Source organism: Rhea pennata, chromosome 15 (genome assembly GCF_028389875.1).
Source record: "Rhea pennata isolate bPtePen1 chromosome 15, bPtePen1.pri, whole genome shotgun sequence".
NCBI classification, from domain to species: domain Eukaryota; kingdom Metazoa; phylum Chordata; class Aves; order Rheiformes; family Rheidae; genus Rhea; species Rhea pennata.
The window spans coordinates 18555987-18583625 of record NC_084677.1 but is presented as its reverse complement, the minus strand read 5'-3'; the positions used below and the strand labels follow the sequence as shown (position 1 = coordinate 18583625).

The 27639-nt window shown below is 51.6% G+C and overlaps 1 protein-coding gene across 2 annotated transcripts in view; it reads right to left on the bottom strand.

The window, feature by feature from the left end:
• GRID2IP (Grid2 interacting protein) overlaps nt 1-27639 on the bottom strand; it is a 55286-nt gene that overhangs the window by 9071 nt on the left and 18576 nt on the right. The window contains exons 4-16 of one of the 2 annotated variants that reach the window (XM_062588155.1): nt 19070-19324; nt 16839-16924; nt 15894-15963; nt 14318-14412; nt 12024-12207; nt 9039-9182; nt 8769-8800; nt 6653-6754; nt 4423-4520; nt 3763-3885; nt 2998-3312; nt 2249-2665; nt 771-858 (exon numbers count right to left, since the gene is read on the bottom strand). In XM_062588155.1, coding sequence (XP_062444139.1) covers nt 771-858; nt 2249-2665; nt 2998-3312; nt 3763-3885; nt 4423-4520; nt 6653-6754; nt 8769-8800; nt 9039-9182; nt 12024-12207; nt 14318-14412; nt 15894-15963; nt 16839-16924; nt 19070-19324 — 2009 coding nt within the window. Of the gene's footprint in view, nt 1-770; nt 859-2248; nt 2666-2997; nt 3313-3762; nt 3886-4422; nt 4521-6652; nt 6792-8768; nt 8801-9016; nt 9183-12023; nt 12208-14317; nt 14413-15893; nt 15964-16838; nt 16925-19069; nt 19325-24638; nt 24674-27639 lie in introns of those variants that run through there. The other variant, XM_062588156.1, reaches the window with a different exon arrangement.

Here is a 27639-nt window from a genome sequence, read left to right as displayed (position 1 = left end):
CGGGCTGTACTGTCAGCTAGCATTGGGCCTCACATGTAGGTTTGGGGGAAAAAAAATACTATATATGTAGCAGGAAAAGTGTTACTTGTAGTGCTCTCTATGGAGAAAGTTATGTTTTTTTGAAGTCTTAGTTCTCAAGGCAACAGAGCTGCAATTCTTTCCTTAATTTGCAATTAGCTACTGTTGCTTTTAGCACAATCAGGTATCTGTGCATGCAAATAGCCAATTAAGCACCCAGCTGACTAGTCATATGTGCTGTTATCCTAACACACATAGACAATAATAAGCAGAGACTGTGTACAAATTGTTATAACATGGTGCAGGTTTAAGTTTCTGTTCTATTGGAAAACAGACCCTTCGTGGCAATGAAAGGCATTTTTGGCATATAAGCTCTCCCATGCAGTATGGAGGGTGGCTAGGCACAACAGTGTAAGAATTAGGCTGAGTGCATGAGGACCAGGAAGCAGAACTGAACATAACAAGTAGTGAAATCAGCCAGCTGAGTTTCACTGCCCAGATTGATTGAAATGCAGAAAGAAAACAAACAATGGGAACCAAGAAAATTAAGGGAGACTGTAAAATGATCTCTACCTTAATAATCTGCAATACCATCAGTCACAAAATACTGAGTATGAATTCTATGCTGACAGTGGTGCTAGAACTAGACATTATTTTATTAATGATTTCCTTTTGTTTCTCTCTTAGTGTCTTTTATCTCGCCTAGTACCAGGACTGGTTCTAGTCACAACACTTGGCATTTACATGCTTACTTGTAGGTTTCTGCGTTCCAAAGTGCAGCTCCAGGTCAAGGTATTTGACCATATCACTCAGCTTGTCATAATCCGAGTCTTCTCCAAGCTGCAGGAGAAGAAAGAGTCAGTAATGTGCTGCCCAGGGGAGAGCTGTATATTGCCCACTGATTGTGTGCTACATTCCCTCCTCCACCACTCAAAGCACTGCATCCTTATAAAAACCCAGACACATTGATGGAACTTCCCTTGTAACTGGCGATTCAGCCATTATAAATCCCTTGCAGAAGCCAGGGTCTGGTGAATCATTTACTTCTTATGGAGACAGTTTTTACATTAGTTGCTAAGCACATTCCATGAGACCCATTCTTTTTGCAGAAGAAAGGGAGAAACCCAGAGATTCATCCTTTCAGCATTTCCTTTTATCTCTGCAGCTGGCATCACTGCCCTCCTGGATTAATTTAGCTTGCTACACATAGCTGAAATTCTGCAAGTAATACTGCTCTTCACATGCTACTTGGGCAGGATTAAAGCACAAAATGGGAATTCCAGAAACCTCAGGAAATTTTCCAAAAATAAAAAAAAAAAACCAAAAAAAAAACCCCCAAAAAAACACTGGGAAGAAACATCTGGTTCTCTGGACTGCTAAGGGAAGAGGGACCTGCACTCAGGGATGGAGTGCTTGTGGGACTAGAAGATGATCCTAAAGTTCACTTCTAAATGTTCAGGGTATGAAGAATACAGCACATTAAACACACTCTTTGCAATGAGAAACACAGATGGTGGAATTTAAATCTCATTGATGTCAGCTTCTTCCCACAATGACATAAATCCACCTCGAGATTTCTGCATCACTTCAAATCACCACTGCATTTCTGCATCATTTCATGATGGCAAAGAATTAGCACATCTAGCTTTCACATCTAGCCTCTGTTTTGCCCTCTCGGGGTTCCATCCCCGCCTTGGTGCTCTCCCCATCACTCCTCAGCTTTCAACCAGGCTTAGAGTTCTCCATTGATAAAATCTACAGCTGCTGAATGAGCCTGAAGGCAGCTTCCACCTAGGTCAGTCCACAGAGAGAAGGAAAGCAAGCAGTCCCTATGATACTGCAGGAACAAACATCATTTCAGATGACTTCTAGCTACAGTCACCAGTGAGTATCTTCTCATCCCTTCAGTTTCAGGCCAAGCAATTAAAAGAAATATGAGGCTTCCTGTAACACAGCATCTTCAGAATTCTTTCCCTTGGCCAAGGTATTGAATTTGTGGCCTAACAAGTGGTTAAGACCTGGTGCTCTGGGGAAGAAAAGGACAGACCTCCCCACAGCACACTGAGCAAGAGAGAAGACTCGTTTACGTGGATACTCCTCCTGACCTGTGCAGTGAATGCCTTGGCACAGGTCATAGCCAACAGCTATTCTCAACAGCAAACTCTGCTGATGCAGACCTGTTTGGACCCATTTCACCATGCCCCACCACCTCCCCACGCCTGGGCCATACCTGTCCCCAGATGGTCCCTTCCGAGTTCTCCACCTGCTCCCACCGCAGCCTCTTGACACTCATATGGTTGGACTCGCTTCTGCGATGCACCAGGCCCCGGTGTAGGGGGGGTGCACAGGGCACTGGTGGGGGTGGCGGGGGAGGTGGCGGGGGTGGGATGGGGTGCAAATGGCTCATGAGGGATTTAGGGGCAGGCGATGTGCTGGTTTTCATGGATTCTGCTTTCACAGGGACTGGCTGGGGGTCGTGGAACTGCAGAGGGGGTGGTGGTGGAGGGGGGCTGAGTGGCGGTGGGGGGATATGGTCTGACAGGGTGGAGTAGGTCAGGGAGCTCCCTTCATCACTGCTGCTGATATACTCGCTGGTGCTGCTGACATCATTGGTGACATAGCTGCCCTGGTCATCATGGAAACTCATCTAGGTGAGGAAAGAGAAGGGAGGCTGAAGCAGGAGAAAAGCTCTTACTGCCAGTCACAGTAAACAGTTTGCCCAACTTCACCCACCAGCAGCCAGCCACTGGACTGCGGGAGAGTCCTGCCCTCCCTTGGCCCACCTGGATGGGCAGCCCTCACCTCCCTCCAGCCACTCACAGCCTATCTCACTTCACAACCTGCACAAAGACCCAGGATATCCCTGAAGGCTCTGCACCATGCCCAGGACAGGCAGCCCCTGGCTGGCAGAGCAAGGACTAATGCAGGTTTGCCCCAAGGCCAGGATGGACGTGGCTGTGCATTGAGACACCTGCTCACCTCCTCGTAGTCATTTTCAGGGGTGAGGAAATCATCCACGATGGTGACCCTGTGACCCAGCTGCTCACTGAGGGCATCCAGGAACCGATCTGTGTCCCGGCTGCGTGGGGGCCTGGAGAAGGTGAAGAGCTTCTTCCGTCGTGACAGAGGGCTGAGTGAGTAATCCCCATGCTTGGGGGACGGGGCTGGGCTGCTGTCAAGGCTGACGTACGGGTTGGACTCAGTGCTGCTTGGGGATGGGATGCTGCTGTGCAGGTGGTAGTAGCACTGCTGGGAGGGCCGACGGTCACTGTGCCATGAGATCGACATCCCTGACTTCCGAGCACCTGTGGGGACACAGAGCAGTGCAGAATGGGGTCCTCCCTGTCTGGTAGCACTTCAGGCGCTCTCTGGAGCTCTCCCATTCGTGAGCTGCCAAGAGGTGCAGCAATGTGCTGACTGTGGCAGAGTGACCTTGAGATAAAGATGCAGCCTGCAGAAAAGAGGGATCTCTGGGCAATGCCCTGCACTGCACCAAGCAGAGACTCCTCAGCTCACAGGTCGAGGTCAGATAGCATTTGGTTATTCCACATACTGTGTTGCCCTTCTGAAGCTGAAGCTTTGTGGGGGCTATCACTGGACTTATATGTGGCATTTTTATTGTTTTGCTATAAAATGGTACCAAGAGAAAGACATGTTATCCTCAGTCTGCCTGTCCAGCATCACCTACCATTGTATGAGCAAAAATAAATAAACTGCCTCTCACAGAAACAGTGGGAAATGGACTGTACCTGCAGCATGTGCTTGGTCTGGGGCAGGAGGTGATGCTCTGTGCATAGCAGCATTACTCATCTTTCCAGCAAAGCTGCCAATCAGGCGGTTTTCTAATTCTGCATATACAGCTGACATCTAAGAAAAGGACAAAGAGCTGCTTTCAGTGTCCAACTCTAGAAATGTTTTGCAAAGTTCCCAGAGACCTGTGATGTCCTAGAGACAGGTTGTACATCCATCACTGACCCCTGTCAGCCCCTGTTCTTTTATTTTTTAGAAACCGGCTTCCCATAAAACCAAGGCTACCTCCCCTTTTCTGAAGCTTCCCAAGAGCCTTTCACTCACAAGACTTCAGGAAGACACTGCCAGACATCAGCATTATTAAAGTTAAGTCACTGCCCAAGTAATATTTTAGAGAAGAATTCTAAGGAAAGGATACTGTCAGACAGGGAAAACAGGTATTTACATGCAGACATATCCTATATGCATTCCCTTTATCTGCTTTCCTGTGTTAACATGAGAGAGTCAAATTTCCCAGCCTCCCTGTGAAAGTAAAGGTCCCATATTCATCAGGCAAGGTGCTTCTCAGAGACATTTCTCCCTCCCAGCCTTTCTGAAGACCGACACAGCCCTGTAGAGAGCATGGCTGCACAGGAAGATAACTGAAGTTCACACCATTTTTGGGTTGGGAGTTTCTGGGAGGGATGTGCCATCACCAGCTTGTCTCTCTCCGGGGATCAGCCGGACCGGGACCTCCACAGTGTCACTCTGGCCTGCTTGGGAAGGAAAAGACAAACTGATCAGGAGCCCTGTGGGAACACCCTCAGATTCTGCACATGCCTCCTGCAGCCTCTCAGGACTCACAAGAGTCCTGAGCCATAAAGCTCATGCCATCAGCTGCTTGGGCCCAGATCCTTTCCTTACATCACGTGGGTGTGCAGCACAGCACTGCAAGCTCCAGGGTCTGAGGTGCCCTGAATGAATGACACAAGGAGGCCTGGCAGCCCACTGTGTTGGTACATGTTCAGCTGATTTGACCAGCTCCAAATTAAACCCTAGTTTTCCACAGTTACATCTGTGGAGAGTTTCTTCAGAGGTTAATGGTTTGAGGCAGTTCAATTTCTTAGAGAAGTGTTCAGACCCCTGATTTATTTAGAAGGGTGTTTGGGAGAAGACTGCTGGGAAGAAGCAGTTTACAATCCCTGCCTTTTTCTAACTGTTGGAGAGCAGATGGAACAGATTTACATTTCCTTTCAGCTACAATATTTTTATTTCAACAATCAGGGCCAGGTTCAATACTGCTGCAAGCAGGCAGATCTTAGGAGAGCACAGTGAAGCAGCTCCCTCTCACACCAGGGTTGAATCAGACTCATTTTCTCAGAGTTCAGTTTTTAATGGCAAAAAAGAAAGAACAATTCAGGACTGATGTGCTTGGCACTAATGAAAAAGGACTCTGGAGCATGGCTGTCATCCTGCTGCTAACAGAGCTGCTGTCCCAGAAAGCCTGTCATAAACACAGAGGTTCAGTTGCAGCTGTTTCCACAGATCATCTCCATGACAAAAGAATGTTATCTGATTTTTTTAAACAAATGGTTTATGCAGGAAAGTGAATTAGAAAAATCCTGGCTAGGATGCACTTCAGCACCTTGTCAGGCTTGGTGCTGTTTCATTCAAATTATCATTAGCACAACAGGTCAGGGTCTGCTTGATTTTTCCGCAGCGCAGCTGAGGACAAAGCTGCTCCCCCCATCTGCAGCTGGCGAGCATCTGTCTGGGGCGAGAGGCCTCTCTCTGTCTTATGCAGCTGTCTGGGATTCTCCATGGTGAAATCCTCCTCAGAGGCTGTACAGAGGATTTTTCCCTGGGGAAATGTCTTGGAGTAGACTGCTCTGACAGCAGCCCTCCCTGACAGTTCAGTGGCACACAGCTTCCTAGCAGGGGTGGTATGTCCTTGTATGAGCAAGGATGTTGGCTTTTAAACTCTGTTGCCCTCACCTAATGCTTGTGTTGGAGGAATGTGGTTGGTCACAGCGGGGGAGGTCACATTCAGAAGTAAAGGCAGTCGGAGGTTGAGTGCCCTTTGCAATCAGTGCCAACTAGGATGATGGAGGAATAGGCACCATGCCACGCCCAGCCATCTGGGAGAGGAGGACAGAGACCTAAGGACTGAAAATATAACTAGCAACACAGGGTGTATTGGAAGGAGAGGTTTAGAGATCTAAGGGGGCTAGGAAAAGCCCTGCAGCAATATTAGGATAGGCTTTTCTAATGGATGGAGAGATACGGGGCTTACTCTGAAAAGAGGGAAGATTTGTGCCATGAATGCGTTTTATCAGGTTGCTCAAAGTGCTACTGAACCCTGATCACTTTCAGAACCAGCCTTTCTTACTCACATGGATTTCACAAATACTGTTTTGCCTAGGTATTTTATGGTGCTCAAGACAGTTCACAGAGAAGCCAGAAACTCTGCACTCTAGAACTGAGGGCTCAGACCAGCTGGAATTGAGCTACATTTATAACACTGAAGTGAAAGTCATCATTGGAGGGATGGTGAGGGGAAGTGGGCAGAATTATTTTGATTACTGCTAACCCCTTGGACTGATGACCCTTGCAATTCTTTTCTGAGCAATGGAAGGGATTGGAAACAGTGTACAGCCATAGCTCAAGCAGCTTCATATTGGAATTTCTTATTTCAACTGTTTCTGAAAATATGATTTTCTAGCCAGACTGAGCTCACTTTGTGCTGACTTGAATCTTTTGCCACCATTCACACTCAGGAGTGCAGCAGGATTTTGACTTAGAGCAGAGCAGAAGTACAGTACAGGAACAGCCACCATGACCCCCAACTCCTTCCTTCGCTTAGAGGGATTCCTTGTACAGCCCCGAATCAGCCCCGAATACCCACCTGCTGCTCCCCCTTCCTCAGGGCGCGGGGTTCGAAGGCTTCCCCGACACAAGGAAGCTGCTCGGACAGAACTGCGATGGCGTTCCTCTGCTTCTGGCTCAGCTGCAATGGAAAAGATGCTTTGTAAGTCATAGCCCGTCTGCACTGGACACAGCAGCTCCACTATTACTCCTTGCCACTGCACAGCGCTACGCCAGGAGAGCCAACTCACAGCTGCTGTCTAAGCCCCGCATCAAGGACCATGACCCCAGCATGGTCTGCACCACTATTTCATGCGCAGCCTCACTAGCGCTGCTGCTGGCAGAAGCAGTCCTACCTGCCCCAGCTGTTAGCTGTTCAGTCCCATCCCCACGCTGACAACACTCTGACCTGGATAACTAAGCAGGTTACAACCAGACACTGTGTGACCACAAAAACACTCCTGCCAGCACACAGCAGGGAAAGGGATGGATGCTCAAAGATGGGGGAAGTGTAATTGTTTCTTTTTCCAGCAGTACTGGTGTCCACCAGCTTATTCTGCACATGAAACTCCAGCCCTGAGCTAGGCTGGTCCAGAGGGATCCAACTAACTCCTTCTTCCTGCCCCCAAGGCATGCGATAGGAGTGCAAGACAGCACTGAAATGCTGCCTAGAGTAACCATATTCTCAAATCAAGAAGTCGGTGCTACTGCTCAGTGTGACAACTCAAAGGGGCTTAAATTTACAGCAGAAGAAAAATACCAGACTATCAGTCTTCATGGTATCAAACAGACCAGTGCTTAGGCAGCCCGATACACAGAAACATCAGAGACGGTCACTGAGTTTGGAATAAGCCCAAATGAAGAACTAATCCAAATTCAGAGATCTCTGACCATCACGCTTCCAAACATAGATACATATAATGCACCAAAACATTCAGAACTTCAAATGGTCAAAGATTGCCTCTTTCACACATGGGAGCACCTGAGAAGCTGCAAGGAATCAGGGACCAATGTGCCAATCGGGACAACAATTTGTCTCTGGGACAACGGGGTCCTGGAAGATTTACTCCAAAGCTCTCCAACATTTGCTTCAGGTCCTCTGTAAATGGGGGGGGGGTTACCTACTTTTTATTCCTGAAGCACAACTGCAAACTGAAACTGTATGAAATTCCTTCTGAGATCTTTTGATGTTTATAACTTAATTTTAGGGTCTACATTGTTGGGGATATACACAAGTTTATGTACATTTGGCCATTATTCTGTGCACCAGACAGCAGTTATAACTAAGAGTGTAAATTAGATGAGCAAATACATAGCAATTTTCCATGCACAGTATGAGATACTTGCATCAGGACTACAAGAGTTGCTTCTCCCTGTGAGGGGAAAGACTGTTAAAATGACTATGTTCCTCAAAAAGCATCTCTTCAAATAACACCTCTTTCATACAGTTTTACCTACGTTGAGTCTAAAATAAACATACCAACAGAACGCAAATAGTTTAGAATAGAGTAATTTGAAAGTAATTAAGAAGCCCAAATCCAAAGATCAAAACCTTTCATTCCAAATTCACCCTCCACTTTTTTGCTGTCTAAATGCAAAGCCCATAATTCTCATCAAACCACAGCTGGTTTGTGTGTTGCCACAGCAACAGCTAATGGTGGTAAGAAAGAGAGGCAGACCGCAGACTTCCTCACAATTAAAGACAATGAAAATTGCTAATTGCATTCAAAATCTCTTTGACAGAACAACATTTCCTGGCAGACGCTTCTGTGGCTGGAATGAAGCACATTTCCACTTCCTTGCAGGTATATCCTGTTCAAGATGTTTAACTCTAACTGACCCTTACCTGTACTGTCTGTGTGTGTCTAGGTGCCAGAGATATCCTGAGGGACACGGCAGTCATCACTTATTTTACCTCTTTTCTCCATATGCCTTCCCCTAAACCACCTATCTCCTTTTGAGACTTTTTGACCTCTGACAAACTCAGCAGATTCCAAAAGCTTTTGCTCCTAAAGATAAGGATCTTCTTTCCTCTTAATGTAGTTTCCTTCCAAACTACACAGTTCCGTGGTGCATAAAAAGTAACTTTCGGTCTCAAATTTACTCATCAGTAACAGAAGCTAGAAACAGGCTTCTGCTTCTGTGCTGCTCTGCACCCTGCACAGTCACCTCCACCTCTGGAGCAGCGCTGCCCTGATCAGAGAGCATTTTCTGTCAGTCTATGGGTATGTTGGCTTGCACAGGAGCCAGACAGGGCAAAACCAGCAGCCATGCTTCCTAGTGAGAAATCAGATGCTCCCTTACCACCCTCAGTCTGCTCAGTCTGCAGTGTGTCAACACACACCGGGCCAAGATCCCTAGGGAAGCTGTGAGGCACAGCATGCCCATGCCAGGGCATAAGGGCTTTCCTCTCACCTGCCAAGGACTTGTAACCAAGAAACCTGGCAATCTTTTGCTGGCAGTGCTCCTGCTCTTCATACGTCAGCAGCTGGTAGATAAACTGCCAAATGACTTGCTTGGCTGGTGTGTCCAGCACCGGGTACACATCCACAATAAGAGTGTCAATATTCCTGTAAAATTGGAAAGAGAGGGCTAGGCAATGAGCACATCCTTTGCTGCATCCTCCCATCACACAACTCCATAGGTCTCTTGTACTTCCCATCTTATCTCTAGCTATATCTCAGCTGCCAGTTTTATCTCGTAGATTTTGGCATAAAAGTACAAGCCATTTAAAGGCAGAGATGCCAGATCCCTAGCAAGGGACGCAGCCCTTTAGGGTGAGATCGCTGGAAGTGTAGTTCTACAGACAGAGCTAACAGGGAGAGCAATCTCCCTGTGACTAGCAGCACCTGATAACCAGGCTATAAAAAGCTTGTTCATGTCTCAGCCAGTGCATGTAGAGCAGGAGGACTAGGTGGGATGACTGGAGAAATTGGAGAAGCCAATTAAGTGGGCTTAGGGTAGGAATGAGGGTGAGCCAGAAAACAGAGAGAGAGCTGGAGAAAGATCAGATTTGGACAGAAGAATAACAAGATTGAGCACCTGATTCAATGAGAAGGCTAAAACAACTGATGGAATCAGAGGACTGTACCAGAAGGATTTGCTTTCCTGTGGGCTAAGGAAAGCTATGTCAGAAAACTGAAGATAGACCTCTACTATTAAAAACTGAGGCAGAGATCAGAGGTTACAGCTCATTGCTACTATTGCATCTTTAAAGTAGGAATAACACTAAGGACTTCCTATAAATAGCTGGAAGAAGGTTGATATTTAGAAACAAACGTGTTACCTTGCTGTTACTCAAATGGACCATCCCTGCCTCAAAAAGAGCAGGGACTAAATGTGGGAGGGAGAATTGAAGGTGAAACAGTTCAGATACTAGAATGACTTCCTTGATGCACTGGTAATGGGGATCCTCAGAGGCCAGTGGGGATTGGGAGTGGAAGGAACTGTCTAGAGCCTCACAGAACTTCTCTCTTAAGTTCTTCTGTAGCTTTGGGCTAATTTACCTTTTCTATGAAGCTTGACACAGCTGTGGGCTGTCACAAGCCTACATCTCATTCAGAAAAAGTATTTCAGAAGAATTACTGAGGCAGGTGGCTGTTCTGTCTTGAACAATAATTGCTAAGCCTGGCTCAATGGGGCAAGCTGCCTTCCAGGTGAACTGGCTTGTAAAATACAAATTGGTTGGAGAGCCAAAAGTAAGAATATGGGTGTCCTGACTCCCAGGCTCCTGCATTCACCACTGGAAAATACTTGCATCTGCGTTCTGAGGCTGCAAGCAATGTAAATTTAGTATTTGCGGATTTCAGTCCTCGTCAGAGCACTTACAGTTCACAGCTGGCTAGTCTGGGGCAGGCACAAAATTAGGTCATGATGTCTTGCTGTGACATGGAACAGCTGCTGCTGCTGCTTTGAATCATCTGGAGGAGGTACAAGCAAAATGAGCCAGGTGGGGGAAAGGACAGGCCTGCCCTGGGCCCTGGTGAGCTATTGGTCTCTGCAGTCAAGTGCTTTGGGGCTGGCAGTAGCAACAGTGCCCAAGTAGACACCCAGTCCTGGGGCTAAGCCCCATGTGCAGCTCTGCACTGGGAAGGGAACCTAGCGACTTTATTCTTAGCACTCAGGCTCCAACTGTTGTGCCACTGAGCAAGAGAAAATATCCTGCTAACTCTGTATTTCCTAACTGCTAATCCTGAGAGCTAGTATTTAACCTACAGCACCCTTAAATTAATCAGAAATGCCTGACTGGGGAATACATGTGGGGAAAAAAAAAAAAAAAAAAAAAAAAGAAGAAGAAGAAAAAAAAAGAAGAAGAAACATAGTCACAGGACTGTGGCCAAAGCAATGAATTCTGTTTTATCAGGGGAGGGTTGATGATCACTGGGTGTCAAGAGGCTGGAGTGGCTTCCTAAGTCCTATGCAGGCCAGTGTAGCCCTGAGCCATAGCAATGGTGCGGAGGCAGTCCCAGTGCTTTGTACTTAGTATTTTCTATCATTTTTTAACATCTGTAGCCTAAATACTGAGGGGGTTTATTGAATTTCCTTGTAAGATTAAGGGATCAAATCCTCTGATCCATATCTGTCTGTGTACAATATGCTGCATAAATGCAGCAGAAGTCTGCCTGGGCATGGCATAGGAGTCCAGTGCTTGGCAATAGCCTGCATATCTGCAGCCTGTGGTGGGAACTGGGCTCCTGAGAAGCAGCCAGGCAGCTGTGCTCGACCAGCTCAGCAGCTGCAGAAAGGCAGTAAGCAGCATCTCCCAATGCCTGGCAGGGATGGCTGTATCACTGTGGTACGAAAAGGTTAAAGATCAAGGGCAGAAAACAAGGTCATTATTGAAAATCCTGAGTCCACCAAAGGATCAGTTTCAACTCCTGCAACAGGGCAGAGAGGATGCCTTCAATTACAGGAAGAGAATTCTGCCAGCTACAGCCGTTCTCGCCCTGCAGCCAAGGGAATGCTTCAGCCAAAATGCTGAAAAGAGCAAGGAGACAGGAATAAAACATGGTGAGAATTTACTGAAAGAGGCGGAACAAGATGTGCTGCTGTTGTGGGGCTGGCTGGCAGCAAAAGAATCCTGTGCAATGGTGAGATCAAGGTCATTTTTATGTGGGATTAAGTGGTGACTGAATTAACCTCAACAGTTAATGGGTATGACCTGTCCTTGGGCAGGACACCAGGCAAGAAATGGGCTTGTGCCTCAGCTTTTTCCCTGAGGGATACAGACTGAGGAATATATAGCTGAGGAAATTAGAGAAAATAATCACAGCAGAGCTCAGTGGTGGCAGCCTCTAAATCTGAGATCTGCTTTCTGCGTCAATGCTTTGATTCAAGACTCACTTTTTGATATGGACATTCCTACCGGTCCAATTACCAGTATTAAAGGAATGGAGCTGCTAACAAGTTACCGATGTTGAAAGAAGCCTTCCAGTGCTTTGCAGATGGTATAGCGCTCAGGTGGTGTGAGCAGATGTTCCAGCTGCTGGTTGAAGGTCCTTCCTTGAATCTTGATGCTAGAGGGAAGTATCTCTGCAACCCATTGCAGGGAGGTGAGAGCGGAGGAGGTGTTCGGGGAGTCAGCAGAGTCAGAGTCTGCAAGGTGCAGGTAGAAAGAAAAAAGAAAATTCAACAGAAAAAGGGTCTTAACCACAAGTTAAAAAGGCTTGCACTGAAACCAAGATTCATCCCTGGGGACCACCAGGGCAGCTGCACCTGAGCACAAAGAAAAGGATTTGTTTAGTGACCTGGGAATGTCTACGTCTCTTGGGGAGGAGCAAGAAGAACATGAGGCCCTGCTAGCAGCCGCCAGCTGCACTGTGGGAAGCGTCTTCTCCTGAGTTCACATGTGCCATTCTGGCTAAAGGAGCCGGAGCAAGAAAGTGCTTAAAGCAAACTAGGGGAAGAGCTGTATTGCCATAAATCTGCACCTGATAGTCCTTGAAATCTTCTCTCTGCTTCTGGCTTCACCTGTAAACATGAACAGTTAGACTGTGTGGGCCTCCTGGACCTCCCTGTCCTCAGCCTCGTGGGGAGCCCTGTCTGAGCGGCCGTTTCTGCCCAATACTTGTGTCCCTGGTCCCTGTCCATCTGCAGCCTGAACTGCTCACACATCACTGGGCTCCACCTCCTGGTTTCACCAGCTTAAACACCTCTAATAAAGGAGAGCTCTGAGCATATGAATCTCAACTCCGTATTAACACAAATCCTGATGTGTTGATACCTACAAGATTGCCTCAGAATAAACATTTCTGTCATTGAAAAGCAACATGGTGAAGAAGGTGAAACAGCTTATCAAAGGCTGCCTGATAGCTAGAGGAAGTTCTGGCCAGCACAGAGCTAATGACTACCCTTGCCTTCCTCCCATGCTGTAAACAGAAGGAAACAGAATACGCTGCAGTGGAACTTCTGAATGTTTCAATAGGTCCATGAATCTACAGAAAGCAGGCACAGATTTTTTTGACCTGCCTACTCCGTTGGATATAATCTGTCTCTTTGGTCATGCTGTTTCTACCTTCTTCTGTTAATACGTGCAGATGGTATTCCTCCTTTTGCTTTTTGAAGCCTCTGATCAAGTTCCAAGGCAGTTGACAATAATCATTGACTTTAAGAGCAGTATTAGTCAAGAGTTACATGTGGGTGAACTGAGGCATAAAAGATCAGCTTTCTTTGCCACCCTCATTCTGCACTGTTCCTGCTGCCACACTGTGGCCACCTCTGCAAGTGAGCCCAGCCCTGGAACAGTGCAGAGTGACACTGCACCACAGTGAGAGCTCAAAGAGGCAACCCAGCTGAGCCTGCAGGGACACAGAATGTGCTTATCCACATAGGAAGATGGCCAAAGCATCAGGGCTAGAAATCATATCCTTTTTTGGTCTCTCTCTCTTTTTTTTTTTTTTTTTTTTTTTTTTGGTGGGGGGGGAGGGAAGGGAAGAAGTTTGGGTGTCACTGTATCTCTACTGGCAAGTAGTGAGGCTCTTGGTTTTGTTCCTAAGGCAAATACAAACAAGTTAGTAATGCAGGCTCCTAGCCTGAAGCTTTGGGCGGAGCTGCTTTACGGCTGTGGCGGGAAGAGTGTCAGTCACTAACTCTAGGGCCTCGTGTTACACAGCAGCTTTCCAGTAACACAGTGAGACTCTTGTCCTTATGCATCTTAGGAAGCACGGTGACTGAGCTCCCCTTGGCTGCGGTCCTGCACCACCTCTGAAGTCACTGAAATTGCACTGATAAACATTTGCAGTGACCCAGACATCCTGGTCTCTCACTGCCTTGCTCCCCATAGGCACGCAAGGTAAGTTATTCTAAAAGCAGCAGTTATACGAAGCAGCACAGTCCATACGTAACTGTGACACTGGCACGGTGACCATGTATGTACAGGGTTATATTACTTTCAGGTACACGGCACAGACTGTATGTAAAGGACAATGTAAAGGGCCAGCAACAACAGTCATACAGTACAATGAACCCCTGTGGAAACCAGAGTCTGAGATTAAGCTTGATCACAGAAAGCCAGCAGCCAGGTGCTCCAGCTGCCGAGGAAGGCTGTCCAGCCCCCTGGGGAAGGAACATCCCTCCAGGTAATCTGGAGTGGTGTTAGGCTCAAAGCAGTGTCTTAAACGTATTGGGTATACATGAGGTATTTGGAAATTTCCTCCAGCAGGGTTAGCAGAACAAAAGGGCAGTGATCACCCTGAGACACTCTTACCATTTGAGAAGTTGACAATCCCTTCTTCCACCACCAAGGTGGGCATTGCCCCACTGCCCTGCAGCATCGACACCACCTTGTCATGGGAGCAGTTCCTGCAGAGGCACAGGAGAGAGCCCAAATAAGATATCCTTCCAGGTCACCTTCCCCATGTGAGCAGCTTTGCAGGAAGCGGCTTGCAAGGCAGCAGCGGTGCTGATTGGTAGCCCCTGAGCCTTGGTGAGGAATCATATGTGAGTGGAAGGGATTCCAGGACAACATCACCTGAGGTGGCTTCAGGTAACTGGAAGGAGCCAGAGTAAAACAGAGTTTGCAGCTACCTTCATTTATCTTACAAAACACCTCATCTGGCTGCTCAGGTGGAGGCAGAGTTGCGCCCAGGCTGCAGCCTCCTTGATCTCTGGCTCTTTGCTTCATTTTATATGTGCTATTCAGAGAAGAGCCTTACTCAAGGGACAGTGTGAATCACACCACGTAACTCGGGGCACTCAGTTGTGCCTGCAGTATGGAATAGCTTTAGGGCATGCATATGAACACCCTGTGGAGCAGTTATGGTAAATGATGCCAGCATTACCTTAAGCTACACTCAGACTCCATAGCTGAACTTTCCATTTAAATGATACAGTGCTGTGGATCTCTGTTTGCCTGTCCTAATTCTGCATGAAAAGAAAATGCAAGTTGAAAGTAAAATGCATTTTTGGAGACAGACCAGTCTCCTTGGAGAAAGGTATGAGCTGACCTGGGATAATGCCTGCCAAAACAGGCATATCCTCTGCAGGCTCAGAGGATAGGTCTTCAACTAGGTCTCCTCTATTTTCTGCCAATGCTGCATCAGCCAAGAGTTTGCTGTATTAGCTGAAATCTGAGAACTTGGACACTGACAGAAAAAGCATCAGGTGTGTAATCTTTAAATATTCATCATTCTGTCTTATCATGTAGCCAGTTCTACCCTTTGCTCTTATTTTTTGTGCAGAAAGACCAACCTGAGAAAATAAGAGCTGCTGTCACTGTATCAGGGAGGTGCAGAATGAGCTCTGGTTTGATAGAATTTGATTATTTTTGTTGTGTGCAAATAATGTAGGGGAGTATTAACTTCTAGGTGGAAAAGTGATTGCCAGTGTGTTTTTAAGCTTAGGATCCCATTCCAAGAATGAGCCATGAGTTGGTTGGTACTCCGTTCCTTTCACAAAAGAGCCTCAGCTATCTAACATATGGAACTTAATTCAGAGTGGCTTGAGTCAGGGTCTCCAGGTGGATTTCAGTCAGTATACCTGTTATAGTTTGTCATGTGTTACACATGGCTATTTGCACCCTTACATAAAGTGAGGGAAAGGAAGAGCAGGGATGGAGGCTGAAATACTACTCTTAGAGCAGTTTTATGAGAGAATATTAAAGGTGAGGCCTGTATTGGTACAACAGTCCTCACGTACCTCAGTAGACAGCTCTCAAGGATATCCAATTCTCATCTCTTTCACTCAAGAGGGAACAAATGGCCACAACTATGCTTAGCCACACTCTCGAGGACCCCCCGCCCCCCATGAGCCATCTGGCATAGGTTATTTAGACAGTCTCTTACCTCATGTCCAGACCATTGAGAAACAAGATTCGATCTCCGGCTTTGAGAGCAGCCTTCTCAGCTGGGCTTCCTAATGCACAGGGAATGAGAGAGATGTTTAGCTAATGGGTTCCTTGTTTTTTGGTGGTGGGATCTTAACTCTCCAGCTGCTTTCTGCCCAACCATGTCCACAGAATACCATTGAGGGAAGGCCACCATTGTAACTACATTATCTGGATGGGACAGGCCAGTTCACTGCGCTCAGCAATGCAGTGTCCAGTGTCTGTATGTTGGTGGCTCAGCAGGTGCAACATGGATCAGCATCTGGCTAGCTAACATTTCAAAAGCAGATGTGATTTCAAACTATTCACACACAAGCATTCTCCACCTTTTAAACATGAAATAGGGAGTGCATAAAGCCAAACTAAATTGTGCTGAAGATACTAATTATTCAAATCAGGAGATTCCACCACTGAGGTTCATAAAAGTCCATTTTGCTATTTTCCAGCAAGCACTTCAAATTTAGAGTTCAGGCTATAGATACATAAGTATCTTTGAATCTTATGACTGTTCACTCAAACAGAAACATCCTCCCCAGCATGCAAATTTAATTTCTCTATGTTAATTAAAAGTGACTTTGAGATCTTGCCCAAGCACAGCTGGCCTCTTGTTTCAGCATGGAACCTGCTTAAAGGGGCCTCAGCTCTAGGAAACGCTCCTCCCAAGGGATTCACAAGAGAGTCCTGGACTCTGTGTGGGACAGAGTGGGAACACAGCACCACTGTGCCGAGGGAAGATGCTTTGTGGGAGGAGGAGCTTCCCCAGCAGATGCCCCACAGGCTGAGCCCCAGCCACCCCTCTCCCCCGGGCTCTGACAAAGTCAGTACCTGTGGAGTTGGTACTCTAATTTTGGTCAGAGCGACTGTGCAAAATCTAGTCTTGCCATGTACTGGCAGGTCTTCTTACCTGGCAGAATGGACTCAATCCACACTGGGGCATGTCCACGTAATGTGAAGCCAAAGCTTTTGTTGCCTTTATAAACTCGCACAGTTCTGCAGGTACAAAAGCAAACATGAAATCAAAGCCCAACATATATTTAGTTCTTGTTCCTTTCCCCAGCCTTCGTCAAAGCTCCATTAGGCTGGATATCTTTAGAGTACCCTCTAAATGCTTGATAATTCCCGGCACCCTGCAAGATCCCCTTTGATACTGAGTATCAAATACTGAGTGCTGCCGAGACCACTGATCCCCGGCTGGGGAACAGGGGCCAGCCAAGCGCTCGCTGACGCCCGCAGGAGTGCTAGTGCTTCCTGAACTCCTCCCCATCCCAACAGGCACAATGGTCTTTACGAGCCGCAATGCCGCCACACTCCTGTGCTTTCCTCGCTGACACCTTATCTCTGCCAATGGACCGACAAGCGGCAGCGTGTTGATGGATGGAGGGAGTGGTGAGTTCTCCTGTTCCTTGTTTGGGCCCCCTTCCCGGAGCATCTCTAGCTCCCTGGCCACCAGCACTGCCCTCCTGCCCCCAAGCTGGGCTTCGCTGCAGTTCCTTGTTTCTCCAGCACCAACAGCGTCTTGCTCTGCAGTCCACTGGTACCCCGGGAAGGGAGACGAAGTCCAGGACACTGGACCAGCACACGGCAATGGGAAGTGGAAGGATCTGAAAGGGCCCAGGAGGAGTTTGAAATGAGCCAGATAAAGCCTCTGGGAGGCCTGGAGGAACGCAGGTGCTGCCAGGGCACGCTGAGGGTTAGCAGGACGCTCCCCGCCTGACGGGCATGATGTGCTGTCCCCCTCGGCTGGGGCACCACTGCCGTTCACACCAGGATCGGCATGGCAGAGCTAAATGTGGCAGACTAAAGCTTAACATGCATTAATGTGAGAGCTCTAGCACCAGGCACACAGGGGACTCTGGAGGCAGGAAAAGACACAGATGTTTTAGGGGCAGAGCCTTTGAGCACAGACTCTTGCACTGCCTTGGAAATTGCTTTTTTAAGCAATTAATTAATGAATTCATAAAACCACAGTCCAGTCCTTCAAATCCAACACATTTTTAAAGGAAAGACATGGGCTATAACATATATATTACACAGGTAGACTAACAAAAAAATATATGTTTTGGGGGGGTAAGATTTATTAGGCTCATGAGAGAGAAATTAAATTCAGCTAGGAAATTTTGGAAGGACTATCAGGAAATCTTCCTGCTGGGAGACTGACTGGAGTGAGGAGTTGTTCGCCACAAAGAACTGGGGGAACTTAACATCACTGAGATCATTTACAACAAGAAAGCCCGTTGTAGGGACCAATGCTGTGCTGGCACAGAGAGAGACTGCATTGAAACTGAGTGTTGGACAAGTCACGCTAAAAAAAAATATTCAGTCTATGCTGTGAGAAACAGCAGAGATCCTTACAGGACGGTGCACTCGAGCTGAACACCCCGGAGAGAGCAGATGGAGGCAGGGGAATAACCCATGCTGTGCCTGAGGTGGCACAGTTCCTCCCCGGAGAATTCCCCGGCTGTGCAGACAAGGCAAAAGCTCGTCTGTTCGTCGGTGAGAAGGGCTGGGAACAGTGCAGGAGCCTCGCTAATCGCGGAGAGCGCGGCAGGGCTCTGTGGCTTTCCGGGGCTGCTGAGGTCTGGCCACATGGGCAGAGGGAAATGGGTTAATCCCCCAGGCACCGGCTTGTCCTGCCTTCCCCCCGCTGCTGTGTCCTCAGACACCCACCGAGGCAGCGCGGGATGATGCGGCCTGTCCTGTGCTGAGCACCCTGCAGCCCCCAGCATGGCCAAGTGTCCTGCACTCCCCAGCACCCTGTGTCGCCCAGCACAGCCAGGCACCCTGCAGCCCCCAGGACAGTTGGGCACCCTGCATCCCGCTCGGGATATCCTCTGGCGCTGGCTCTGGCCCCCATGCAGCTCCTCACAACCAGCTTTACGGCAGCGAGGGGGCAGAAAGGGTGGCCTGGACCTGGGACATTGGGTCCAAACTGGCCCAGCCTTCAAGAGGGAGAAGTGTTTGCTCATCTTCCTCCCAGAAGGGCTCGCCCACTCTCACACTGATGTCACCCCCTCTGCTAGCGCCTCTCCCCTTTCCCTGGCACCTCTCCCCCAGCTGCCGTCCACCGACCACCCCTCAGCCACGCAGACCAGGCGCTGCCTCCTTGAATTTGAGGGCTTCCAGGAGAGGTGTTACCTGCGGGCAGCCCCTGAGGCCACATTGCTGGTGATCAGTGAAGTGGTCTTCCTCAGGCTCTTGCTGGCCTCCTCATGGCTGCGGGGCACGGAGCTGGCCCGAGTGGACACGAGGAGCCGCTCCTGGTGGTCCTCGCTACGGCTGCGCCGCAGCCGGTTGCTGTGCTGCTCGCTCTTGGAGCGGCACAGTTTGCTGATCAGGCTCTGCGACACGACCTCGTCAAACCGCTGCCGGTGCTTCTTGGGGATGAAAATCCTGGCAAACATGACAAGGGAGGTGAGTGAGGAGCGGGGCCGGGGTGGCCAGGGCCCTGCAGCTCCGGATCCAGCAGCACCTGCGAAAGCAAAGGTCAAAGCGGCCTCTGGCCCTGCTCGCACCGTCTCGGCCCCAGCCCTCCCCGGAGCCGCGAGCGCCGGGGCACGGGCCACACACACCGGGGATGTCTGTCTCACCTCCAGGCCCCGTGGCACGGTGCCACCCGGTCCTTGCAGCTCTGTTGGAGTGAGGAGGGTCTGATGCCCCCCGCAGCAGTGCCCAGGGTGGCAGGGTAGAGCCGGGGGCAGCAGAGACCCACTCAAACAGCTCAGTTCCTCCTCGCCGTGCGTCCCATCCGCCACCCCTTCAGCTGCCAGTGCTGCTACACTAATGACAAGTTCCAGCCTGAGTCCCCAAATTAATTCTTTCCCCCCTACAGATAGCCGCCCAGGCACCTGGGACTGTGCGGGGAAGACCTGTGCTCCCGTGGAGCCTCCTCTGCTGCAAACCCTCCAGGTTTGGTCCCTCAAGCGGTCCCAGCTCAAACTCCAGCAGCTCGCCGCGGCGCGGGGGAGACGACGCGCTCCTTGCTGCTGTGCAGGCCTGCGACTCTGAGGCAAGGCTCAGGAAAGAAAGGATTTTTGAAGTCGATCGGCCAGATGGCATTTGGTTGTGACTATGTTCTGACAGCAAAAGCAGCATGAGATCATTTCCCTTCCTCCAGGTGTTCTCCGTGTTCCTGATGTTCAGGTGTACGGACACCCCCCTGCGAACGCCCGCGCACGCTGACGGTGCCGAACCGCCTCCTCCAGACCCGGCCTCTGCACCGGCACGGGCTGGGGCCCCGGGACGCTGCTCCCCACCTCGTCCCCCAGCCCCTCTGCTGAGGGCCGAGCCTGCTCCTGGCATTACTCCCCGTCCAGCCCATGATGGCAAAGATTTGTCTTTCTTGGCTTTGGCCATCCCCAGTCTCGGAGCAGCCGGCTGTGCCCCAACTCCTCCCGGCTGCCCCAGCCAGCTGGGTGACACCCAGAACGCCCAGGGAGCCAGGCACGGGGGGCTCGTCCGCTGCAGTGGGCTCCCAGGTGGGCCGCTGGCAGAAAGCTTGACCCCCCGGGCATCAGCTCTGTCTCATCGGACGCTTGTCCGGGGCCAGCAATATGCCCCCCCGCGGAGCATGTCTCCTGCTGGGCACGGATACACAGAAATGCCTCTGCGCAGGCTGGAAGGAGCCAGATTTACTAGCTCAGAGCCTCCCTCAGGAAACAGAACGTTTCCTGCTCGGGCACACGAGGAAAACGCGTTACAGAAACACGGCTCTTCAATTACTTTCTTCCGCATTTGCTCTTTGCTTCTGTGGTCCCTTCCCTGGCAGTTTATTCCAGGTGAGTCGGCACTGCCCCGCAGCAGTGAGCCGGCACCGCAAGGGGTGTGGGCTCCCTGCGACGCAACGCCCGTGCCGGGCCGGCCCCGGCGCCGGGCCTCGGGCCGGACCCTCGGTGGGGGGCCGCCGCCGCGTCACGCCGGCCCCACGGGGACGCGCCCGCCCCGCTCCTCGCCCGCACCCCGGGCCGCCCCAGCGCCGCCCTCCCCTGCGCCAGCCCTCGCGCGTGCGGCGTGCGGGCGCGCGGGGCCCCGCTCCGACCCGCAGGCTTCCCTGCCCGCCCCAGCACGCACCCCAGGCGCGCTGCAGCGCGGGGACATGCTCCTCCTCCTCCTCCTTCTCTTTCCTTTCTTCCCCTTCTGCCATCGCCCGGGGAAATGCTGACACCCCGCTCGCTGACTCCTACCCTTCCGTTCGCACCTTTGGGGGCTTCTTGAGAAATGGTTCCCCGTAGGGTTTCCATGGCAACGATCCTCGTGTCGCAGCGTCGCAGCTGCGTTTGCTCGTTAGACAGCACCGTCTTGCGAGGTTCGTTATTGTTCTTCACCGCACTGTTAACGAAAACGCACCCCACTCGCTCAGAACCGCTCGGCGGCCCGCCGCAGAGGAGGGACGCGAGCGTCGCTCCCCAGCCGCCCGGGCAGCGCCGGCACGTTTGGTGTCTGCTGCCTCCCCTGCCAGAAACAGGAGGCTCCCGGGGTCTTCCCCATCATTCGGGCAGCTTTACCAAAGGAATTCGAGAGCCTGCATGAACTCAGAGCGGGAGAAAGGGGGATGCTTCAAATCCCGCATCTTCCCAGGACCACGACATCTTCACTTCCCTCATAACGAAAGCCAAAGCTCAAAATAATAACTCACGCTCTAATGATTAACAGGAGCAGACAGATCACAAGCAATCCTGAGGCTGACATATGCTGGTGTTAAGCATTTGGTGATAATTTAAAATAAGTAACACGTTGGTACAATTCACAGTCAATCTGTGATTAGCAACAAATAGAAAAGGGTGAAATCATGCTAATAAATACTTCACTCAGCTGAAAGCAAGCCTCTGCGGGAACACGGGCTGTCGTGTCCCCACGGTAAGACGAGGAAGGAGGCACGGAGCCAGCCCGCCCCGGGGCACAGCACCGGGTCTCGGCCCCTGCCATTGCGCTGCGGAGGAGCGTCCACGCTCCCGGCAGCCAAAATGAGCAAGTTCTCATTTAACTTTTCCTCTTGAAATCTGTACGGCTGGCCCACTTACCCTGAACGCTGCTTAGCCTGCGGGCTAACAGAAACCAGTTAGAGAAGCAAAGCGCAGCTCGTTCAGTAAACAGGCACGAAGACACGTTTGAAGTGACTTGACTCAGTGCTAGAGGTAAGGAGGTGAACTGAATGACAGGTAAAAATAATCCTATTAAAATTTTTTCGTTTAAATTCCCTTTGCAGGGAATTTAATGCTGACTGATTAAAGGTGTGCAAAGGAAGATGTTTCCAGTCTGGAAGGAGCCAGGAGCTGCCAGGTCTGCCGTCAGAAATAAAGCCTTAACGCTGCGCAGCCCGGGGGCGCCGAGGGGTCCTGCAGCACGGGCCAAGGGCTGTGCCGGGACGGCCAAGGGCACCGGCACGGGCCGGGAGGCGCAGCGGCTGGCAGGGCTCGCACCAGCTCTGCAGCACGATCCCGCCTCGCACAGCAGCAGCCGCCGGCAGAGGAGCGAGCTCCGCAGCGGCCAGCGGGCTTGGGGCACGGCGCTTCCCTCCTGCAGCTCAGCCACGGGGCCGCATCGCTGCTCCTGCGATGCACCTGCAGGCGCAGAGCGACGTGGCGACAACGGCCTTCCCGCGCTGCGGGAGACCTGCCGGGTTTGGCCGGGAAATGGCTCCTTCCTGCCCGAGTTGGTCACCGCCGGAGCGCGCAGAACGCGCCGCACTGTCCTGGCTCCTCCGAAGGGCACGCGGGTCCTGCGATTCCCCTCGGGAGAGCAGAAAGGCGCCTCGATCCCGGGAGCGGAGCCCACAGTCTGCACAGAAATCAGACACCCAAAGCATCGGGCACCAGTGAATCCATGCGAAATCTCTGATGCGTTTTGGGCGATGCCCAAGCCCCGGGTTTGGCAGCCTCGGAGCCGGCGGCAGCCCCCAGGCCGGGCTGCTCCCTCCCAGGACGCTGTCTGGGGGTGGGATGGGATGGGACAGGACAGGATGGGATGGGACGTTATGGGATGGGACGGGACAGGATGGGTCGGGACAGGACAGGACGGAATGGGACGGGACGGGACGGGACGAGACAGGACGGGATGGGACGGAATGGGATGGGACGGGACAGGACAGGATGGGACGGGATGGGATGGGACGGGACGGGATCGGATGGGACATGACAGGATGGGATGGGACGTTATGGGATGGGACGGGACAGGATGGGTCAGAACAGGACAGGACGGGACGGGACGGGACGGGACAGGACGGGATGGGATGGAATGGGATGGGACGGGACGGGATCGGACGGGACGGGACGGGACAGGACGGGATGGGACGGAATGGGACGGGACGGGACAGGATCGGACGGGACGGGATGGGACAGGACAGGACAGGATGGGCAGTCTCACACCTGCTGCAGCCTTTCTGCAGCACCTCCCCTGGGGATGCGGCTTCCAGCACCAGCATTAAACCTAGCAACAAGTGTGCCTGAAACAGTAATATTTTTCCTGCTCTCTTGGGTCCCCATGGGAGTGCTTGGGAGCCATTCAGGTACCATCCTCTTGCCTTCCTCCTCTCCCCTCCTCCTCCTCCCGGGCTCGGTGGGGTCCCTGCGCCCGCTCCCCAGCCAGGCAGCTTGAGGAGTCCGGCAGAGCACCGGTGTTGTAACCTCCTCTGTAACGGTGGCAGGACACATTGTTTAACAGGGTTCAGTCAATGTCCTCCAGCACGAATGTGAATTTAGGACATTTTCCAGGCCATGAAAAGCCCTAGAGGGCTGCGAATTGCTTTGCTTTCCGACCCCCCTCGGAAACCGCCCTGGCAGGGACGGCAGCGCCTTCGCGCAGGGCAGCGCATCCCGCTCACGCCCAGTGCCGGGAAACGCACCCAGCCAGAGTCACGTCCGCCTGGGCCCGGCACGGGCCGGCCCCGGCCCTCAGCGCTGGTCTCTGCTGCTGTGAAACTCATCTCAGCAGAGGCTGTTTAGCAGCATGGCTCAGGCTTCGTCACAATCACTATTTTTAAAACTCACAGTCAGGTAATTAGCAGTTTGTCTGTTAATGGATATTCTTATTTCTTCAGCTCACACTTGCTAACCAGATCCTCCCTCCCCCACCAGGACCCGCTGCAGCAACTTGGACAAACACCTCGGAAAAGTGCACGTTTGCCACAACGGGTGCTGGGATCACGCGGACGGTCCCTGCCCCGCCGCTCCCTGCGCTCTGCCAGGCCCCTCGCGAGCGCCGGACCGTCGGACGGCTGCTGCGGCCGAGCCGCGCGGCCCCCGGGCCCGGGGACGGGGACGGCCCGCCGCATGGTGCCACGCCGGGGGGCTCCGCCGCCCGGCTCCCCTCGCGCCCCGCAGCGCCCCCGAGCCGCCTCGCTCCTCGCCCGCTGCCCCCTCGGATAGCTGTGCCTGTCGGGCATCGAGCCGAAACGCAGGCGGACGTGTTCTCCCAGCCCCGGCAACCCCCAGCCCTGATTTTTTGTTTTAGTTTAGCTTGACTCCTTCCAACTTCTCGGCGCGCTGCTGCGATGGGGAGCGGCGCTCCCGGCACGGCCGCATCAGAGCCAGGCAGACAGGGTCTGCTCTCGCGGCCCTGCCACGCGATGCGACAGCAGCTCGGGAAGGCAGCGGGAGAAGCCGCCAGCGTAGGTGGCACCCATTAGCCACCTTCGCCAAAGAGCATGAGACATTCTCATTAAATCTGGCATCATGCATTATATATGGAGAAGCAGATCAGAGAGACGTACCGAAAATGCCGAGAGAAACTCCGGTCCTTTCCCATTTGTAGGGGTGCGATACGAACAAAAGGGAGATGCTTCAGCTCCTCATGCAGATGAGGCTCAGCCTCAGCTCACGCCCACGACGCGGCCGGATCCAACAACGGAGCTGCGCGCCAGCCGGTGCCCCCCGCCACTTCACACCCCCGCGGTGCGCGGGGACGCGGCCAGATGGACCTGCTTGCCAGCAAGCTCTACCTGGGCTGGCTCCCGGCCTCCCCTGCGCACTCGCCTTTCGTCTAGCACTCTTTGTCCCAGGACTGAGGGTTTGCCATGTAGCGAGTTCCTCCTTTAAAAAAAAAAAAAAAAATCAGTTCTGCTTTAATGTCTGCTTTGTTTTCTCTCTTCCCAGTGCCTTGAGAGATGCACCCGCGGTGTCCCCCGAAACTCAGCTCCGAAGCCTTTCGTTTTCTCTAAAACTGCCGTCTCTGTAATTTCCAGCTGGAACTATCTTGTAACATTGCGGCGCAGAAAGGAGGGCACGGATCCTCGCAAACTCCGGAGGGATGCCTCGGCAGCGCTAATTAGTTGACTTCTAAAGTGCTTCTGTTTAAATTACATGCTGCTATAATGGGTGAGAAATCTTAAAGCAAAACAGCGACTGCACAGCGTGGATTGCTTGGCTTCCCGGTTCAGCGGCCGGTGGCGAGCTCACGGGTCCAGCCCTCTCCCAGAGTCTGCCTTCACACCCGCTCCAGGTCTCCGGGGCCGGCCGTGGGTCTGGCCGAGCTCAGTCCCAGGGAGCTCTGCCAGCCTTCCGCGGTGCCTGCTGGAGGCCACAGTGGGCGCCCGGTGCCCCCGGGCTCTGCGCCGTGTCCCCGGCAGCTCCGGGCTGCTCCGCCGGCGCTCGCGCCGTGCTCGGCCCCCAGGCGCCCGTCCTGCCTGGTGCCCTCCCTGCCAGGACACCGCCGGCGCTCGAGCCCAGGGGTTCATCCTGCGCCGCTGCGTGTCCCGGGGCCAGAGTGGGCGCAGGCCCCAGGGCAGTGAAGTTGTGAGCACAAACCTTCGCTGCTCGGTGCCTCGGGGCAACACGCAGCTCACTGTGCTTCACACGGGTGGTGGGAGAAGGGCCAAGGCAAGGAGCCTGTTGCAATTATTCGGACAAAACATGGGAACAGGACTGAACCTCTGGTCTATGAACTCTGACTAGGAGACAGCACTTCAGGCTGGGGCTGTGCAGGGCTGCCTGGCACGCTGCACACTGTTTACACACAACAGGAAAAATACTGTAATTCCAGAACTCCTAACACAGCCCCAAGATGTACAATTCTGCACTGTGAATACCAGCTCCTCAAGCCTTTTCTCCAGAGCTGGAAAGTAAAATCATCAGACAAAAAAAATCTTTAATTTAAATAATGCCATCTCTAAACAGAGCACTTGTATTCAATAAAGAGGATGTGGAGATTTCCAGAGCTGCCAACATAAGACATGATCTGCAGGTAGCAGAGGAAGGAAAAACGAAAAATGTATGGTTTAGCGCTGAAGCAATTAGCAAAGACCTGACCTTGAGTCTGTCAGTTATGCAGAAAAACACATCCCAGGGTGGATTAAAACACTGAACTACATTTGGATAATATCAACATAGCTATAAACAGCTACCAGTCTGGAAAAATACTTCTGCCTCAATAGTATACTGTAATGCTAAAATTCACAGGTTTTTGCAATAGGAAAGTCTTTTCCCATTTTACCTATATAATAAGACTTTTGGTTATTAAAGTTCACAGATTTTCTCAAGCCTAATGTACTTTTTCTTGTCTGGATTTCTCTACCAATTCTTAGCAGATTTTAGCCAGGCTCTTGGGCGCTCATCCTATAGTGCAAGGGTGGCCTATAAGAGCTGCCGGGGGGGAGGGGGGGGAGAACAGTTAGTGGCATAAAAAATAAATCAAATCCCTCTTTATTGGGATTAAAAACATATGAGGGTTTCTAATAGTCTTGGATTTTGCTAACTAGCTTTCAATCTGGAGCCGAAGTGGACTTGCCAATATCCACAAAATCTTTTCCTTTCTCAGCTGCAGCGCTCCAGGTCACGGGTGGGAGGGCTCCCCGCGCCCCCACCCCGCTCCTCCAGCGCCATGTGCAGGAAGGGGGGGGGCTGTTGCTGCACCGGGATGAGAGGATGCTGCTGATTGCACCTTGCCACCGAGACACTGCACAAATTAAACACCCTTCTGCGAGGAGAGGCTAGCCCACCCAGTGCCCTGGCCGTGCAAAGAGAACTGAAATTCTGCTGCATTTCAGCAGTTTCACCCATGCTAAATTTTGCAGGATTCAAAGTGTTTAGGGATGGTTTTTGTGCACGTCCAGGAGAGCTTGCCCAGGAACACGTCGATACCCTGCCCATGCTCAGGCAGAGGTGGCAATTAGCCTTGAGTGTGTGCGTGTGTCCACAGTCCCTGTGCTGGACTCCAGCCACCGACAGCAACAGCACAACACGGGGACACACGGGCCTCTGCTCCAGCTTCTGGGGCAAGCACAGAACTGTAATTTTCATACAATGGATTTTTTTGTGTACACAAGATTATTATGCCCTATAATGGAAGGCTCAATAATTATTCATTTGGCCACAGATGTTTTGCAGATGTGACCCGTTATCATCATTAAATAGAAATGAAGGCCCTTTTCCACCTGAGAACAGCAGGCTTGGGGCTGTGACAGCTGTGTGCCGGGGACAGGAGCTCGCCCACCCCTTCTGCAGCCTCCCCCGCTTCTCCTCAGGGACGAACCCGGAACACAGCGAGACAGCGCTGAGCGCCGGTCTGTAACGCTGTCAACGGCTCTGCAAGGTCTGAAGAGCCTGGAGCTGCGGGAACCCAAAATAACGACACCAGCCTTCATTTTGTGGGGGCCCGTGAGCAGACAGGCCCTCCCAGGCGCCGCGTCCAGGCTGGCTGCGCTAGGGCGACATGAGACCGCAGCCCGTCCCGGGTCATTCGTCCTGCCTGTGAGCTGGGGCTGGCGGGCTTCGAGT